Source organism: Cherax quadricarinatus, chromosome 8, assembly GCF_038502225.1.
Source record: "Cherax quadricarinatus isolate ZL_2023a chromosome 8, ASM3850222v1, whole genome shotgun sequence".
Lineage (NCBI taxonomy): Eukaryota > Metazoa > Arthropoda > Malacostraca > Decapoda > Parastacidae > Cherax > Cherax quadricarinatus.
Window position 1 is genome coordinate 6,791,613 of NC_091299.1, and position 19,418 is coordinate 6,811,030.

Below are 19,418 nucleotides of genomic sequence, written 5' to 3' on the forward strand. Positions count from 1 at the left end.
ACCGTCAGTACCACCTGTCTCTGTCATCTACCGTCAGTACCAGCTGTCTCTGTCATGTACCGTCAGTACCACCTGTCTCTGTCATGTACCGTCAGTACCAGCTGTCTCTCATCTACCGTCAGTACCACCTGTCTCTGTCATCTACCGTCAGTACCAGCTGTCTCTGTCATCTACCGTCAGTACCACCTGTCTCTGTCATGTACCGTCAGTACCAGCTGTCTCTGTCATCTACCGTCAGTACCACCTGTCTCTGTCATCTACTGTTAGTTCCACCTTTTTCTTTAAACTCTCAGACAGTGCTTGTAAGTGGAATGAAACGTCTTCATTTGTAACTTGACAACAGTCCAAGAAGGACCGAAACGTCGTCTGAAGTATCCTCTCCAAAGCATTCGGTTAGTTGCGAATTGTTCCAACCAAGGTATTGTTGGTTATTTGTAGTTCCAACCACGGTATTGTGGATTATTTGTAGTTCCAACCACGGTATTGTGGGTTATTTGTAGTTCCAACCACGGTATTGTGGGCTATTTGTAGTTCCAACCACGGTATTGTGGGTTATTTTTGAGTTGTTCCAACCATGGTATTGTGTTTTTTTTGAGTTGTTCCAACCATGGTATAGTGGGCAAGTTGTGAATTGTTCCAGCGACGGTACTGTCGGATATTAGTGAACTGTGCCATCCACGATATTTTGAGTTACACTACACAAATAACCCGCACATAAGAGAGAGGAGATTACGACGACGTTCCGGTCCGACTTGAACCATTTACAGTCACACTAACAAAAAGAAGAGAAGGAGGGGGTATATATATGCCAGCAGACAGGGACGAGACAAGAGAGGTAGCAGGAAAGGAAGTAGAGAGGTAGTGGTAGTGGTGGTGGTGGTGGTAGTAGTAGTAGTAGTAGTAGTAGTAGTAGTAGTAGTAGTAGTAGTTGTTGTTGTTGTTGTTGTTGTTTTGGTAGTAGTAATAGTAGTAGTAGTAGCAGTAGTAGTAGTAGTAGTAGTTGTTGTTGTTGTTGTTGTTGTAGTAGTGGTAGTAGTAATAGTAGTAGTAGTAGTAGTGTTCCAGTCACGGTATTGTGCCTTTTGTTATTTATTTTGGGTTAGTTGGAAATTGCTCAAGCCATGTTATTGTAGGATTTTTGTAAATTGTTGCAACCAGGATATTGTGTTTTTATTGTTCCAACTACGCTTCTGTGAGTAGTATGTGAATTGTGGGTAAATTGTAATGTGTTACAGCCACGGTATTGTGGGTAACTTCTGAACTGTTACAGCCACGGTATTGTGGGTAACTTCTGAAATGTTACAGCCACGGTATTGTGGGTAACTTCTCAAATATTACAGCCACGGTATTGTGGGTAACTTCTCAAATATTACAGCCACGGTATTGTGGGTAACTTCTCAAATATTACAGCCACGGTATTGTGGGTAACTTCTCAAATATTACAGCCACGGTATTGTGGGTAACTTCTCAAATATTACAGCCACGGTATTGTGGGTAACTTCTCAAATATTACAGCCACGGTATTGTGGGTAACTTCTCAAATGTTACAGCCACGGTGTTGTGGGTAACTTCTGAAATGTTACAGCCACGGTATTGTGGGTAACTTCTGAAATGTTACAGCCACGGTATTGTGTGGAACTTCTGAATTATTACAGCCACGGTATTGTAGCTTAATTGTGAATTGTTACTGAATGTTATTTCGTGAGTAACCACCAGCACAACATGTGCGGTGTTCCATTTCTCTGGCGCTGGCGTTGACCCCTATAACACCTGCAGGTATTGAATACCCATCTTCACACACCCTTCAGGTTCGACGGTGAGGACGAAGGTATGAGGGAGAGGCTGAAGGCGCAGAAGGAGCAGACGAGGACTTGGCTTCAACAGCAGCAACAGGAGCAGCGGCGGCGACACCTGCAGGAGAGAGAGAGAGACAGGTTGGTATAGGAGCCGAGATGGGGATAGGGTGGGACAGCTAGGCCTGGTAACTGAGAAATAAGTTGACCTGGGAGTGTAGCTGAGAGGGATGTATGAGCCTGGGGTACTGAGAGGGACAAGAGAGAGGAAGTTGTGGGCGTGTAACTTGAGAAAGGAGATAAAACAGTTAACAGTGGAAGTCTAAGAATGTTAACAGAGATATAAAGAATAAGACAGCGCCCGAGAACACCACAGAACAAGAAACCTAACACTCTCTATATTCCCTGTGTCTAGTGAAATATTACAACTGTATCGCGTATCGGGTGAAGCCTTCCAACTGTACCCTGTGTTTAGTGAAGCTCTCCAACTGTACCCTGTGTCTAGTGAAGCCTTCCAATTGTACCCAGTGTCAAGTGAAGCCTTCCAACTGTACCCTGTGTCTAGTGAAGCCTTCCAACTGTACCCTGTGTCCAGTGAAGCCTTCCAACTGCACCCTGTGTTTAGCAAAACCTTCCAACGGAACCCTGTATCTAGCGAAGCCTTTCAGCAGAAGCTTCTGTAGAGAAGACACCGAAGAGATGAAGTGAGTGAGGAAGATAACTGACGAAACTCTCCACTCAGTTCCTCGCGAGTGTTTTTGCCACCTGACAAATAACTATTATAGTTTATCCTCCTTACCTTCCCAGCTACCATAGTTCATTTCACGTCCCACTTCCCTTTTCCCCATGAACTGGTGAAGATGCTGGGGATAATTTCTAAAATCATCGAGTGAAAGTCACCAGAAAATATTGAAGTTGTAACTTCAGGCTGCTGCCGCAACCGCTTCTGATGATCATTTGGGTGGTTACAAGGTATTGGAAAATTGATACGATCTCGATTAACAAGAGTCCATTGGGCATTAAAGAAGGTAGTTTTGTATTGGGGATTTATTAATTAAGGAGGGGAAGCAATAGAAGTAGCGGATTTGAAGAAGGTTGGACAGTATGCCAATATTTTTCCCTCAGTGAGATAGATTTGGTTAGGTAAGATACATCAGGAAAGAAGACATGTGTTTCCTGACGCGCGTCTTAGTTATATGATGGCCCACCACTGGAGATTGTGGTCATCTGACCGAGGCCTTACACTGGCTTACCCCTCCACCCCTTAAAAACTGATATTTAAATTTGTTATGCCCTTTTAAATATTCAAAAATATTGTGCGCTTTATTGCAGTAAGACAAACTGCGGTGTATGGCAGTTTTTTTGAGAAAATTATAAATTTAAAGAATTAATAAAATATTTGATAGGCTAAATGTCGTTTCAATAAAATGTCATAAACCGTATTTTATTTTAATATATTTGTCAGTATATAATATCATTGGCATACACATTGCTCTTCACCTTAACCATGCAAGAGTGGATAATTAAGTCTCCCCCCTTGATCCTTAACTTCCAAGACTGGATAAACTTAAGTCGTCCAGAAGGACTACGCATGATTTCAAAGTCTTATTATAGTCTTTTTATGAGCAAAGTTAATAAAATGTGACAGGTGGATCATGTGCAGTCCTGCAGACACACAGAGGGATTTGACTGATTGCATTCTGTTTTCCCCCTCTTGTCTCTCTTTCCCTCCAATCTTTCTCGCCCCCTGTCTTTCTTCTTCTTTGCCTCGCTTTCCTTTACCTCCCTTCCTCTCTTCTGGTGACTAGACTGGAGGAACTGGAGTCACTAGGAGCGTGTGAGCGAGCCAGGCAGCTGGCAGAGGCGGAGGAACTGTGTCGCAGAGCAGAGCAACTTGCTATCAGGAAGTACAACCAGGCACTGGTGAGTATTGCAGACTCTCTCTGTTCTTCACGTGTTGTTTGACCACTAAGAGTTTAGTCCTTTCCTGTTAATTAAAGTAACAGCAATAATAATAATAATAATAATAATAATAATAATAATAATAATGACTCTGGGTGGGCAGAGTCGGGCGAAGGAGAGCATCGAGGCAGCTCAACGTGAGGCAGACCTGAAGACAGAGCAACAGGAGCTCAGGAAAGCTGTGATGGGATCCTTCCTGACGGAAGACCCCACCGTCGCCCGCAGCGCTCTGGGACCCCACCGTGTCATTACTGACAGGTACTGTAGATGGTCCCTCTGGGTCTCCCAGCGGGGATGTCATCGAACACTCACGATGTCAGGAATATGGATGATCCACCATTCATTGCTAAATTTGTCAAAGCCACTTCAAACAGGCATCTCCTAAACAAGAATATTACTAACGAAAGATACCTCAGATGTAAAATTAGGTTAGGTAAGATCAGTGGCGTGCAGAGGGGAAGGGGACGAAGGGGCGGTGGCCCCGGGCATCCAAATGGGTGGGGGGCATCCAGTTAGAGAGGGAAATAAGATAATGATTTGGGGCATACAATCAAGGAGTCTTTGGGGCATACAATCAAGGAGTCTTTGGGGCATACAATCAAGGAGTTGGCCCCGGGGATCATCAGATCTCTGCACGCCACTGGGTAAGATTCGTCAGGAAACAGGACAAGTGTTTCCTGACGCGGGTCTTAGTGATATGATGACCCGCCACTGGACTTGTTGGTCATCTGACAGAAGCCTTCTGCTAGCTTACCGGTACACCCCTTTAAAAATAATAATTATAATGCAATGTAATGTGTTCATTCCACAGGTGGAAGGGCATGTCACCTGAGCAAAAGAAGGAAATAGAAGCCGTCCGTGCACAGCAAGTAGCTGAGAGGAAGGTTGGGTTTATCTCCTCTTTATTCTTGATATATTTAATCATGGTTTATCATGTCGTCTTGGTTTTCTCCTCGGTTTATTCTCTCTTTTTTTTTCCTCTTGATTTATTCCCGCTTGGTTTTTTCCCCTTAGTGTATTCCTTCTTGGTTTATGCCTTATCTAGACGCCTCACATCTTGAATATTAAAATGGTATAAAATACCGACAGGTTGTTAGGTAAGACACACATGCAACAGTTAGCTAACTTTATTCCGAAAAGTTTCGCCTACACAGTAGGCTTCTTTAGGAGACTGAAGAAGCCTCTTGTGTAGGCGAAACATTTGTCAAAGATAGCTAACTGTAGCATATGTGTCTTCCTAACAACGTTACATCTTGTATCTCCTCCCTCACAGCCTCTGTGGATAGTTATGTACCTTAGATAAAAATTGAACCTTAATAACGCCTTATAAATTCAACGGTGCAGATTTAACTTTTAAAAACTAACTAATTTAACAGCCTGTACAAAAAGTTATTACGAATCGTAATAACACGACTGCAAACAATTCACAGAACGGGAGGAGCTGGAACCCATGGCAAGCAACTCGCATGCCATGGGTTCCAGCTCCTCCCGTTCTGTGATTTATATAATTGTTGTATAATCCATAACGACTAACATTTACGCCAGAGCTGTAATGTCGCACTATCAATTATAACCTCCCCCTTCTCCTCTCTTTACCAGTAATTAATATAAGTTTATGTGTGCCAGCATCGGGAGGAGCAGGAGGCCAGGGAGGCCAGCAGGTGGGAGGACCTCGTCGCCCGTGCTGACAGAACCGCCCTACTCGCCACCCACACTGAACATATCACCCGCAGGTGAGTTTCCCTACATCCTCCCTTCCTCCAGCTCCCTTCACTTCCTTAGGTAAAGAGCCCTGGGTAACGCATTTGGGATTGCCATCCTGGTAATATAAGAGCCAAGGTGTTTACTATGCAAATGAGCTGCTGCTGTTGCTTGCATCCTACTAGCGTGTCATGAGACTAATACTTGAAATGGATGAGTAATGTGAGACTCAACTCAATGTACCATTTACTTCAGCCTTCGACTCTAACCCAGCCTTTGCTTCCCCTTTTCTGCACAAGCTGACTTCCACCTTTACACCTCGATAGACCCAACAACCCAATTAGTGAGACAAAGATAAATGACTCCGTTCCCCATGCAAACCTCTCCAACCCTCGACGTCCCACCCACCACCACTCCTGGCCCAGTAAACTTACTTGTTCCGTCCCTATTTATCGAACTCCAGACCTGGTGAAATTCTATTGTGTAAGAAAACTCTAATTCTGCTGGAAGTGTATTAACATGAGATGGATCCTGTCAGACAGGTGGTACTTGAGTAACAGCGGGACTTACATTCTTACCATGGAGGGAGACACAGCAACAATCTTCAAGAAACTAGACAACAATATGGCGATGCTGGAAAGTAGCAGCAGTTCAAGTACAGGTCTTGTATCATAACAAAGACCTAATGTCAAGTATGAGTCAATTTAAGGTTATGAGATAGAGCCTAGAGCTGACGCTTAACATCACACAGGCACAGTGAAGATAATTACACACACATAAGAGCATAATGGACGAATACTGCAGTAGACCAATTAGATTATGCTAAGCTGTACCTTCTCTCATCCTATCTATCATTAACATATTTGTCTAACCTATTGTTAAAATAACATTAACTAAAATGTATTAGCCTCAGTGATGTTACTTGGCAGTTTGTTGCATTCATCAACAAAACTATTCCTAGACCAGAATGTTCATATATCCCATGCATAGACACACACATACATACATTCAGTGAAGGTAGCAAATCCACTCTCATCCCTTCACAAACTGTGTTAAGTGAGGCGCTCGTGCGGATCACAACTCATTTACGAGTCTGTGATGTGGGATCACATCACCGTTTTCCCACTTCCTCCTTCTCTTGCTCCTCTCATCTCTTACTCCTCCCATTTCTTATTACTCGTCCTATCTTCTCTTACTTTTCCCATTTCCTTCTCTTACTCCTTCCATCTTCTCTATCACTATTTCTCTTTCTTTTCTTCTTTCTCCTCCCCCTTCCTAATTATCTTCTCGTCTACGTAAATAAAACATGTATCTAGTACTAGGACATTTATCAAAGAAACATATCGATCATAGTTAAAACTCTTGTATTATATACCAACGTTAGTTTATGAACGCTCTAAGTCACATACTTATTTAAAGATATTTTAGAACAAAGTTAATCTTAGCTCAAAGTAAACAGCCAATAAGAACAGCGCATAAAAAGGGGAGGATAACGTCTGGCAGAGCGCATGTACCGCCGGTCCTTCATTCGTTGGAAACAATGTATATACATATATACATATATAAGAAAATCCCCAAAAAGAAAATACTTTCATCATTCAACACTTTCACCACACTCACACATAATCACTGTTTTTGCAGAGGTGCTCAGAATACAACAGTTTAGAAGCATATACGTATAAAGATACACAATATATCCCTCCAAACTGCCAATATCCCAAACCCCTCCTTTAAAGTGCAGGCATTGTACTTCCCATTTCCAGGACTCAAGTCCGGCTATATAAAAATAACCGGTTTCCCTGAATCCCTTCATTAAATATTACTCTGCTCACACTCCAACAGCTCGTCAGGTCCCAAATATCATTCGTCTCCATTCACTCCTATCGAACACGCTCACGCACGCTTGCTGGAAGTCCAAGCCCCTCGCCCACAAAACCTCCTTTACCCCTTCCTTCCAACCTTTTCGGGGACGACCCCTACCCCGCCTTCCTTTCCCTACAGATTTAAACGCTATCTATGTCATTCTATTTTGATCCATTCTCTCTAAATGACCAAACCACCTCAAGAACCCATCTTCAGCCCTATGACTAATATTTTTATTAACTCCACACCTTCTAATTTCCACACTCCGAATTTTCTGCACACTATTTACACCACACATTGCCCTTAGACAGGACATCACTGCCTCCAACCGCCTCCTCGCTGCAGCATATACAACCCAAGCTTCACACCCATATAAGAGTGTTGATACTACTATACTTTCATACATTCCCTTCTTTGCCTCCATAGATAACATTTTTTTGACTCCACATATACCTCAACGCACCACTCGCCTTTTTTTCCTCATCAATTCTATGATTAACCTCATTCTTCATAAATCCATCCGCTGACACGTCAACTCCCAAATTTCTGAAAACATTGACTTCTTCCATACTCCTCCTCCCCAATTTGATATCCAATTTTTCTTTATCTAAATCATTTGATGACCTCATCACCTTACTCTTTTCTATGTTCACTTTCAACTTTCTACCTTTACACTCACATATATATATATATATATATATATATATATATATATATATATATATATATATATATATATATATATATATATATATATATATATATATATATATATATATATATATATATATATATATATATATATATATATATATATATATATGCATATATATATTTAACCTACAAAGTAAAAAATATACAACATTAGGTTAGGTAAAATTTGTCAGGAAACAAGACAAATGTTTCCTGACGTGGGTCTTAGTCATATGATGACCCACAGTTGGAGCTTTTGATCATCTGACCGAGGCCTTCCGCTGGCTTACCGGTCCACCTCTTTAGGAATCAGAGTTATGATTATAACCATTAGGCTATAAGCACCGCATGTTACTACACTATTCTAAGTGATTTGCCTTAATAGTGTTATTTCACTTAAACAGTAGGCTCGCCGGTAATATCTCAGCCCGAGTACTTTTCTATTCTTCTATTCTAGGTGATTTGCCTGTATGGATCCTGGCCCGGGTCTCTTCCAATCTGGTGACCCGGCACTGGCTCCCCGGGTAGGGAAGTGTCGTTTACCTTCTTTTCTCTCACATACGTGACAGTCCTTCGGTGAGAAGAGGGGTTCCCCTCCGGTTCTATGGACAAATGATGTCCCAAAAGTTAGTTTACTCTAATGGTGGTTGGTGTGGAGTGCAATGGAGGCCTTCAGCAGGCCTTCACAGTGACTTCAGCGGGGGATGGGGGGTGACGTACAATGACTGGGAGTAAGGTCTCCAAGTCTCTGATGGCTTTGTACACTAGATGTGCCACCTCATCCTCCTGGGTCTGTCCCACTGGGGTCATTGGGAAGTGTCTGCGGTGAAGGGGCACCGTAGCTGGGCAGTCTAACAGGGGTTTTGGAACCATCCGGTCAAAGTGGGCACAGAGCTCCTCTCTTGCCCGTTTATTAACGATCTGTGCAGTGGTGAGATACCCTAACCATAGGCGGTTCCCTGGTCTGTGTCCAAATACTTGGAGGGGGTGCCCTGTGAGTCGCCCTGTCATACCAGCGGCAGCTCCGTGAATCACCAGGGTCAGGGAGTGGGCGCCTGGCCACATTGGCAGCCCATAGCATAATCTGGCTGCCACTGATGGAGATTGCAGCACATGGCTGTGCCTCAAGCGTTGATGGTGGCTCTGCATCCCTGGGCCATGAGCGTTTGCATGTCGCTCCGGATGGATGTGATTAAGTATAAGTTGTCCCTTGGCTCCCTGTGCATAATTGCCTGGATAGCTGACTTGGAATCAACATGGATGATGGGGAAATGCTGATGATCTGCAATTGCATGCTGCAGAGCTTGTTGGATGGTACAGAGTTCAGCCTGGAGGACAGTGCAATGGTCCAGGAGGCGCCAACCTGCTGCCAGATAGTTGTGGAGCATCCCAGCAGCTGTGACGCCTGCCTCTGAGTCTCTGGAGCACACACCCAGGGTTTTCCGCACTTGCAGTGCTAGCCGAAGCAAGTCGTTGCAGAATGTGCTGCCTGGTAGGGCTGACCAGTGCACCACCATCAGCTCTGGCACCCAAGGGGGTGGTACCGTGTAGTTCGCTGCTGGTCTGTCACAGTCTCCTGCCTCGAGCAATGGCATGGGCAGGAGCTTCTGTGTGGTATCTGCAACTGATCACATCCATCGGCAGCAGGGGTGCACTGTTACGTCATGTACCTGGCAGACCCTTATATCCCTCATCAGTTTGTCAGACCCTGGGAGTCGGAGGTACTATGCTATCCTCTTGGCAGCTACAAGTTGGATCCTGTCCTCAAGGGGCTGCAGTTGCGCCTCGAAGTTCAGAGTCACTGCATTAGCCCACCTAGGCGCCCCAGCATGGCCCATACAGCTGTGTTCTGGATCACACAGAGAGACTTGATGTTGGTCGGCCTGATGTGAACCAGAGCAAGTGGTCTGTAGTCGATGAGCGAGCGTACAGCCTATATGTAGAACAACCTCATGACCTCGAGGCTGGCCCCGACCCTAGGGTTGGCCATGGCACTCATTGCCCTGACCCTCTGCAAAGTCCTCTCTTTGATGTGCCATACAAGTTTCTGGAAAGTGAGGTGCCTGTCAATGTAGATGCCAAGGTACCTATAGCTGTGAACCCATGCCCAGGATTTGCAGCCTCTGATTGGGTTCCCTGGTGCGATGGATCATGGCTTTGAATTTCGCTGCAGATATCTTGAGCCCCAGATGACAGCAAGTGGAAGCCAGCAGATCGAGGTCTCCTGGGTGCGCTGCAACAGCTGGCGCTTCCTGGATACGACAAGTGCCAGGTCATCGGCATAGCCGAGCAGGAACGTGCCTGTGGAGAAAGGCAGGCACACGAGCTGGTGCATCATTACATTGAACAAGGCGGAACTAAGCACCCCACCCAGTGGAGTGCCGTTTCCCAGGGTCTTGAGAGAAGAGGCATGCCCCTGGAAATGCACCCGGGCCCACCTCTCCTCGAGATAGGATCGAAGCCATGCAAGCAACCTGCCATTAACTCCCCTGTGGGCCAAGAGTACAAGGATGGCAGGAGCACTGGCTAACTTGAAAGCTTTTTCGAAGTCGAGAAGGACAACAATGTGGGCTTGGGCGTCCGACCCAATGCTGGCCAGTAGGATGGTAAGGCTTTCGAATGTGCCCACTCCTCTGGTGAATCCATAGAGGTGTTAATGAGGAGGGCCAAGCTTCCACCTCAGTTGCTCCAACACCATCCTCTCAGACACCTTGGAGATGCAACTGGTGAGGGAGATGGGTCTCACACTGCCAGGATCCCTGGGCTTAAGAATTGGTATGATGTCGGCCTTCTTCCATACAGCAGGGAGTCTGCTGGCTCTCCAAGTCCGGTTGATGACCCCCAGGACAGCTTAGTGACCAGAATGGCCAGACCGAGTGATCATGCCATAGGTGACACTGTCATACCCTGGCACAGTGTCCTGATTAGATGTGAAGGCTACCTGGAGCTCCTGGTCAGTGAAGTCTTCATCGGTGTCGTCCTTTGCCCGGCATGCCGCTTGGATTGCCATCATCCTTCTAGGAAGGAGGGTGGCCTGGAGGCCCTGGAGATCCTGAGGCAATTGAGCCATAGCTGCTCTGGAGGTGAAAAGTTCCACCAGATGTTCTGCCTCCTCTGGGGGGTCTGGGTGTGCACGAGCCACACCGCGACGCTTCCCAGTGGCACCTGTCGGGTGGGCACCTTGTTCATCCAGGCAGTGAGTCTGCCTTGACAACATTGGGCACTTCCAAAATGATGTCCAATGGGAGGGGCACAGGGACGTGTATGAGCACCCCCTTGTATATCTTCTCCCGAGCAACCAGTTCCTCCATGCTAGGATGCGTCACAACCAGCCCCTTTAACTCCTCGTATGAATCCTTGTCCTGAGGAATGACCAGAATCTCGTTCCTGAGAGTGAACTCGCAGCAAAACTTGAGGTGGGGTATGCTCTCCAGATATCTCACAAATCCATAACTGGGAACCTTGAATTTGTTGAATGCAACGGTTGCTTGTACCCGAGCAGAGCGGGAATTCTTTCGTCCACGTGGAGTCAGCCATTCCCCATCCTCTGTGGTGGCAGACGCTACTGGGGTGGGTACCTGGTGTGGCCCCATCCCCGCCAATGGAGGAGTAGCCACAATCTCCTGGGTTCCTCCCAAGACCCCTATGTCCACCTGGGAGAGCTGCATGCGTGCACTGATGCGGCAGTGTCCTGAGGGTCCCGCCCTTACCAGGTCTCCTTGGGTAGCAGCTGCCGTCTGAACTAGTGGCAGGTCGGCAGATACAGCAGTCTCCACAGTGTCCTTGACCTTCTTGGTGGGGGCTTCCATATATATATTAATATATATATATTAAGGTTAGGTAAGGTTTGTCAGGAAACAGAAGCGTTGACGCGGGTCTTAGTCATATGATGACCCGCCTTTGGTCAACTGACCGAGGCCTTCAGCTGGCTTACCGGTCCACCCCTTTAAAAATAATGGCCATTTGTAACCATTATTATTATATTAAATTTTATTCTATTCTATTTGATTTGCCGGTATGGATCCCAGCCCGGGTCTCTTTCAATTTGGTGACCCGGCATTGGCTCCCCGGGTAGGGAAGCGTCGTTTAGCTTTTCTTGTACATGTGTGGCAGTTCTTCAGCGGGAAGGGAAGGGGGGTGTGCCTCTCCGGCTCTATGGCTAAGTGACGCACCAAAAGTTAGTGCGCACTAACAGCTGCTGGTGTGCGGTGCAATAGAGGCCCAAAGCAGGCTCGCACAGCGACTTCAGCGGGAGGTGGGGTGGGGTGACGTGCAATGACTGGGAGTAAGGTTTCCAAGTCCCTGACAGCTAAGTACACAAGATGTGCTGCCTCATCCTCCCGGGCTTGCCCCACTGGGGTCATTGGGAAGTGTCTACGGTGAAGGGGCATCGTAGCCGGGCAGTCTAACAGGTAGTGCACCAAGGGTTTCGGAACCATTCGGTCACAATGGGCACAGAGCTCCTCTCGTGCCCGTTCAACAATCCGCACAGTGGTGGGTAGACGGTGGATATGCACTCTCAGTTCTCTGGATTGCTTCCGAATACTTGGAGGGGGCGCCCTGTGGGTCGCCCTGACATACCAGCGGAGGCTCTGTGAATCCCCAGGGTCAGGGAGTGGGCGTCTGGCCGCACCGGCAGCCCACAGCGCAATCTGGCTGAGGTTGATGGAAATTGCAGCACGTATAATTAATAATCCCGTGGTTTATATCGAGTTTGCGGCTGCTTTTTAAGCGTGTTGATGGATTATTATGTAAATTCTCCAAAATTATTTAGTTATATAATCGTAACAGGATAAATTGGGATTAAGAATAAAAGTTTTTTTTTTTTCCTAATCTGTATAAAAATGTAATCAATCCAGCCTAACCAAATCTAGATTAGTAGTTCAACTCTAAGTTAGGTTACGTTGAGTTCGGTTTCTTTACGGGGTAATTACCTAAATATGCTTTTTCCCAAAAGGCCCAAATTATAACTGTCTCAGTTGCATAACCCACTTAAAATTGGAAAATTTACATAAGAGAAAGAAAACGCGGCCATGAACTATTGACTGACTATATGCTATGAAAGATATGTCTCTCTCTTCTTTCATGTTTGTGTGTGTATGTGTGTGGCAGGAACCTGGAGGAGCAGGTGAAGGTGGAGAACCAGCGTCTGGCGATGGATCAGCGCACTCAGCAGGAACGCCTCAACCACCTCCTTACCACCAATGTCCCCACCGACCACTTCTACGATAAGTTCGGCAAGCATCCACGCTAGTAGCTCACCTACGGTACATTCCACGGACCCACGACCATGTACGTGGTACTTTTTCAGGAACAGTGGGAAAATCTCTCTTGACGCCGCCTTAGTCACATAAAAAATATAAGAAGAGAATATAACATTGCAGTGAGCCTACTGGCCCATGCTAGGCAGATCTAGTAAGCCTGTTAGACAGGTCTAGCAAGTCTCCTGGCACATGCTAGACAGGTCTGGTGAGTCTACTGGCCCATGCTAGACAGGTCTTGTAAGCCTGCTGGCCTATGCTAGATAGTTCTGGTAAGCCTGCTGGCCCATGCTAGACAGGTCTAGCAAGCCTCGTTGCCCATGTTAGACTGGTCTGGTAATCCTGCTAGCCCATGCTAAACAGATCTAGCAAGACTCTTGGCCCATGCTAGACAGGTCTGGTAAGCCTACCGGTCCATTCTATACAGGTCTGGTAAGCCTACTGGTCCATGCTAGACAGTTCTGGTAAGCCTACTGGTCCATGTTAGACAGGTCTTGAGGAAAAATTTTTATAATTTTCCTAAATTCAGTGTATTTTTGAATAATATAATAATTGTGTATTTAAATGTGAAGCTGATTTGACCCTTTAAGAAATTTTGTGGAAAGGAGGGTGTGTAGTGGCCGCAGAGTGATACAGGAGGAGGACTCCATAGTTAATTTAATGTGTGTACACGGGATGCTACGATCGTCTAATAATCCGGTGTCATCGAGGCCATAATGGGGTGTTCCAGCCTTGATTTATAAAGGGAATCTTTACTAATGTTCCCACTAAAGAACAGGGGCAGAGAATTTGCGGGGCCTCCAGAATTAGGTGGTGACAGCGGAAATAATGAGGCGTCATCATGCAGCACATCCAGTATGTACACCATTAGTCCTTTCATTTAGATTTCTCACTGGCCAGTAGCATTCTGTTTGTTAGGTAAGCATTATGGGATGATTCAAATACAGTATAAATGGTAATTTAATGTGTATAAAATTGGTTGTTCTAATGACATGGTTAGGAGAAAACCTCTCCTAGTCTCGGTAAAAATATTTCCATAAACCATTTCTAACAGTCAGGTCCTAAAATCATATACAGTCCACACTGTTTTATAATTCACCATTATTTGTATTAATATTTAATATTGTAATTATTAATTTAATGTCAGGTCAAGCTTTTTTATGAGAGTGGTGAAGGAGTGGCATCGAAGGAGTGACAGTCCTGTGACCTACTGTGACTAAGTCCCACTTAGTCACCCAAATTACTTACATGTAACAATTCAGGTAATGCTCTGTAAACCTCATGCAGGTAGTTTCTTACAAATCTGGTAAGCCTGCTAACCCATGCTAAACAGGTCTGGCAAGCTTGCTGGTCCATGCTAGACAGGTCTGGTAAGCCTGCTGGCCCATGCTAGACAGGTCTGGTAATCCTGTTGGCCCATGCTAGACAGGTCTAGTAAGCCTGCTGGCCCATGCTAGGTCACATCCACACTACATACCTACATGCTTCTCCATCCGCATGATGCCCAACTCCTCAGAGGGTTCTGGTTATTTGACCAAGTCCTTCCGCTGTTGTATTACCCGCCAGTTTACGGATTGGTTGGTGTTTGGGTTAAATTCTAGCTCCTGGGTCTGTTTAAGGTGCTGGTCTATAGGTACATCTGTGTATATCACTGGTGTTGATCTACAGTTCCTGGGTCTAATAGGGGAAACAAAGACTGGTATCGAATCTTGACAATTAGGATTGAATGATCTATCAAATTTGGTTTTGGTTTCATATTTTATGAACGTTGTCTTTATGATAGAAACAACTTTGCCCAAAATAATGGTTAAGGGTATTAAGAAGCAAAACTATTAATAAACAATGAAAATGAAGCTCGACTCCCTTTAGAGATATATGGACAGTTGCTTAAAAATGAAGGAACACTACCGTAGGCCTACTGGCCCATTGCTAGGCAAATCTAGCTCACACCCACTCTTATACCCATCACACTTTATTTAAAGCCACCCAGTGACGAACTATAAACCAACCCGCCCAAAAGGTGCGGGAGCTGGAGACCAATAATTTCAAGAGGCCCAGAAGCTTCAGATGAACACATTCAAGAAGCTTGCACCTGTAGCTTACATATGAATATTGAAGTAGTGAAGGCTAGAGTTATATAACAGGGAGCAGACGTCTTAGTCATACGATGACCCGCTGGAGCTTTAGGTCATCTGACCGAGGCCTTCCACTGGCTTACCCCTCTGTCCCTTTAAAAATTTAGTGTATTTACTTTTATTGACCTATTTATAAATAATAATTATAAAATATCGTATCTAATGTATAATTACTTTTTTAGTATAAATTCAATTTAGGTCATTTTAATTATATATTTGATTATTTTTATTATTTAAATAAATAAATGTTTAATGACTTGCTAGGGTTTTATTTACTATTACAAAAGTTTAATATTTTGAGCAATTAAAGTTATCTATATAAAAAAAAGAAAAAGAAAAAAAGAAACTAGTAAGATACAGTTTTAATACATTACTTTTAATATCTGAATCCAGAAGTTAATAATTTTAAATGGACGTCAGTCTACTTCCTGATTCTCCAGTACTCTCCCGGTCCGGGTCTTTTCCAGGTGGTGACCCGACCTCGGCTCCCTGTCCTGGGAGTGTCTGAGACCTGTGTCTGCCATGGGAGGAGGTACGAGTACCTCCTCATCTTCTGGGACCAACTGTCCCCAGGCCTAGCCACATTCCCCTCCCTCATGGGGCTCGTAGGGAGAAGTTAGGCCTCTCTGGTCTGCCATCTTCCCCACCCCAGGGGAGGCTCGTGGAAATGGCAGTAATTAGTATTTTATTACATGTAAACCACACAATAACCAAAACACCCGGCCCGGGTCTCTTTCAATAGTGGTGACCCGGCCTTGGCTCCCTATCTAGAGAGTGTCCCGAGACCTAAGTGTCCCATGGGAGGAGGTACAAGTACCCCCTCATCTTTGGGACCAAGTGTCCCCAGGCCTAGCCACAGTCCCCGCCCTCACGGGGCTCGCAGGGAGAAGCTAGGCCTCTGGTCTGCCATCTGCCCCGCCCCACAAAGGTGTTCGTGGGGATGGCAGTCTTGTATGATTGATTGATTGATTGTGAGCTGCAAGTGGTAGCAAGCTCTGGCCATTATAGTGACATCAGTCTATTTCGAGTTGTTCTTTTTAAAATTCATAGTAATCCAGACATGGATACAGATGCAAGTACAGGAGCGTGAACTCAGTCACAGGAGCGAAACATTCCGTAATTATGGTACATAAATCAGAAAGATATTGTATCGCCAAAAAAATTTACATTTTCGCTGAGAGGGAAACATCATTCTTTAATATACCACTAAGATTTCAAAAGTACTCATTGATTTCACAGGAACTGACACACCGTTCAGTTGTAACACGTCAATTTTACTCAGAACTTTGAAACTAGTTATATTTCTCTAATAATGTTTTGTCGTATATATCACCTAACGAAGTTTACCTATCTGGCCGTGAAGTTTACCTACCACAGACCAGGCCGCGGGGCACTGATCCCCAAAACCCTCTCCAGGTATACTCCAGATATCAGGCCTCTGAGAGAATCTTTTCCCTCAGTCTGCCTGTAGGTTTTTGTAATGCTCCTCTACACAAGAGGAAAAATAAAGAGGAATGGGCAAGTTTACTAATTCATAACGGGTCATCTATAATATCAAGAGCCGTGTCAAGAGACACTGGGTCTGGATCCTGACGAATAAAACAATAACAATCGTAATTCATGCGGGCCCCTCATCTACAGTAATTATATACCTAAATTTAGTCGACTCCTTTTATTAACAAAATTTGAACTACTATATAAGGTAGATCTGAAATAACCAAAAGAATGAACCCACACTGCTTGACTTTGAGTATGTAAGATTTTATTTAGATCTCACAGATCCTCTTTAAAACAAAATTTATGACTTCCTGCCAAGGATGTCCTCGACGCGATCGAACAGTGGGTTTACCATTAGTGTCATCATGCTAAGATGAGGGTACAGATTAATGGATGCTTGGGGCAGGAGATTGTAATGGGTAGGGGACTTAGGTAGGGGTGTCCCATGTCACAAATATTGTTTGCATGCATTCAGGACCCCTTCTATAGAATGGTTGAACGTTGTGTATGTGACACGAGTGGAGGTGTGGGGGAGGTAGGGAAAGTGTGGCCTGGAATAATAGGATATGTAGACGATACAACAGTCCTGGTTCGGGAAGGGATGGCGTTGGGGGTTTTGGATGATGTGCAATTGTTTGGAAGTACAACAGAGGTGCAGGTAAATAGTGAGAAGTCAATGATCATGGGGTTGGGTTATTGGGTGGAGGGGGGGGAGGTGTAATTTGCGAGGAAACAAACGGTGTCTTTAAAAATTTGTGGTATCATCTATAAGGATGACTTGGACGCTGCTCGAGAGGTTGATGAAAAGAATCCTGGAGCGTCTGGGTGCATTGCAACCTCATCATCTGACTCTCGTGCAAAGAGTGATTGTAATAAATGTGTTATTGTATAGTAAGGTTTGGCACGTAGCAGCCGTGTTCCCAATAACAGGAACGGCGATTGTGGGAATTCTGAGAGGGGTGTTTAAATTTTTGTGGGGTTCAAGGTGCTATTGGCTGAGGAGAGAGGTTGTAATGTTACCTGTGCGCCAGGGTGGGTTGGGGTTGATGGATCTGAGAAGGAGGGTTAAATGTGTGTTTCTTAAATGGGAGGTTTTGCGCGAAGGAGTGAGGGGAGGGCAGCTGAAAAAAGTACATGATCGGTTGGGTAAGTTGTATGGTGGTGTGGAGTTGAGGGAATGTGAAACTGTTTTGAGGGCTTTGATGTTGGTTAGAGAACCCAGGAAAATTCGAATAGGGGTTTTGTGTAGGTTGCTTGCAGGGAGGATTGTTGTACCAGTTGAGGGATTGTTCCCCATGTACACGTGGAAGAGTATTTGATATAGGTTTAGCAAGCTGAAATTAAAGCCTTGGGTGAGGGAGGTAACGTATCGTTTTCTGCATGGCATACTACCGTCGGGGGAGGTACTAAGAACCAGAAGGGTAATTGAGGGCGGGAGGTGCGGAATTTGTGGGGAAGATGAGACGGCGTTCCATGCAGTATACTTTTGTGAGGGACTGGAGGGTGTTAGGTATTGGTACAGAGGGTGGGGGGCCGAGGGGTGTCGGTTCTGTGTGCACTAAGCCTAGATGTGGGAGGGTTCGACGAGTGCGTCACAAGAGCTTTGGATTATATAATTGTGGATTATATATATATATTGTGGGTGATGAGGGGGAGGGGGGTTGTGAGGTGCGGAGGCGAGTACTAGCGGTAACGGTTTATCGTACGATGTGTCGTAACAGAGAACTGTATGGGAGGAGGATGGCGAAGGATTTTTCGGAAGGTTATAAAATGTTAACGTTAGGGTTTCTCATGAATCTGCGACTTGGGCTGAATGAGTAAGGGGGAGGGGGTTTGGGGATTACATATGAGAAGAGGGAAGTCAGGGGGACACAGCGGGGTCGCCTCCTGTGGGTTCACCATTAGTGTCCACATTTCAACTAACCCAAACAGTGGGTTCACCATTAGTGTCATCATGGTCAACTAACCCAAACAGTGGGTTTACCATTAGTGTCATCATGGTCAATTGACCCAAACAGTGGGTTTACCATTAGTGTCAACATGGTCAACTGACCCAAACAGTGGGTTTACCATTAGTGTCATCATGGTCAACTAACTCAAACAGTGGGTTTACCATTAGTGTCATCATGGTCAACTAACCCAAGCAGTGGGTTCACCATTAGTGTCATCATGGTCAACTAACTCAAACAGTGGGTTTACCACTAGTGTCATCATGGTCAATTGACCCAAACAGTGGGTTTACCATTAGTGTCATCATGGTCAACTAACTCAAACAGTGAGTTCACCATTAGTGTCATCATGGTCAACTAACTCAAACAGTGAGTTCACCATTAGTGTCATCATGGTCAACTGACCCAAACAGTGGGTTTACCATTAGTGTCATCATGGTCAACTAACTCAAACAGTGAGTTCACCATTAGTGTCATCATGGTCAACTAACTCAAACAGTGAGTTCACCATTAGTGTCATCATGGTCAACTAACTCAAACAGTGGGTTTACCATTAGTGTCATC

General features: G+C 45.1%; 1 protein-coding gene across 1 annotated transcript in view; it reads left to right on the top strand.

The window, feature by feature from the left end:
* Positions 1–15,601, top strand: part of LOC128685225 (RIB43A-like with coiled-coils protein 2) — a 68,479-nt gene extending 52,878 nt beyond the window's left edge. The window contains exons 5-10 of the mRNA XM_070083099.1: positions 1,809–1,934; positions 3,602–3,716; positions 3,859–4,013; positions 4,567–4,639; positions 5,382–5,488; positions 13,125–15,601. Coding sequence (XP_069939200.1) covers positions 1,809–1,934; positions 3,602–3,716; positions 3,859–4,013; positions 4,567–4,639; positions 5,382–5,488; positions 13,125–13,266 — 718 coding nt within the window. The 3' untranslated portion in view covers positions 13,267–15,601. The remainder of the gene's footprint in view (positions 1–1,808; positions 1,935–3,601; positions 3,717–3,858; positions 4,014–4,566; positions 4,640–5,381; positions 5,489–13,124) is intronic.
* Positions 15,602–19,418: the final 3,817 nt, after the last annotated feature.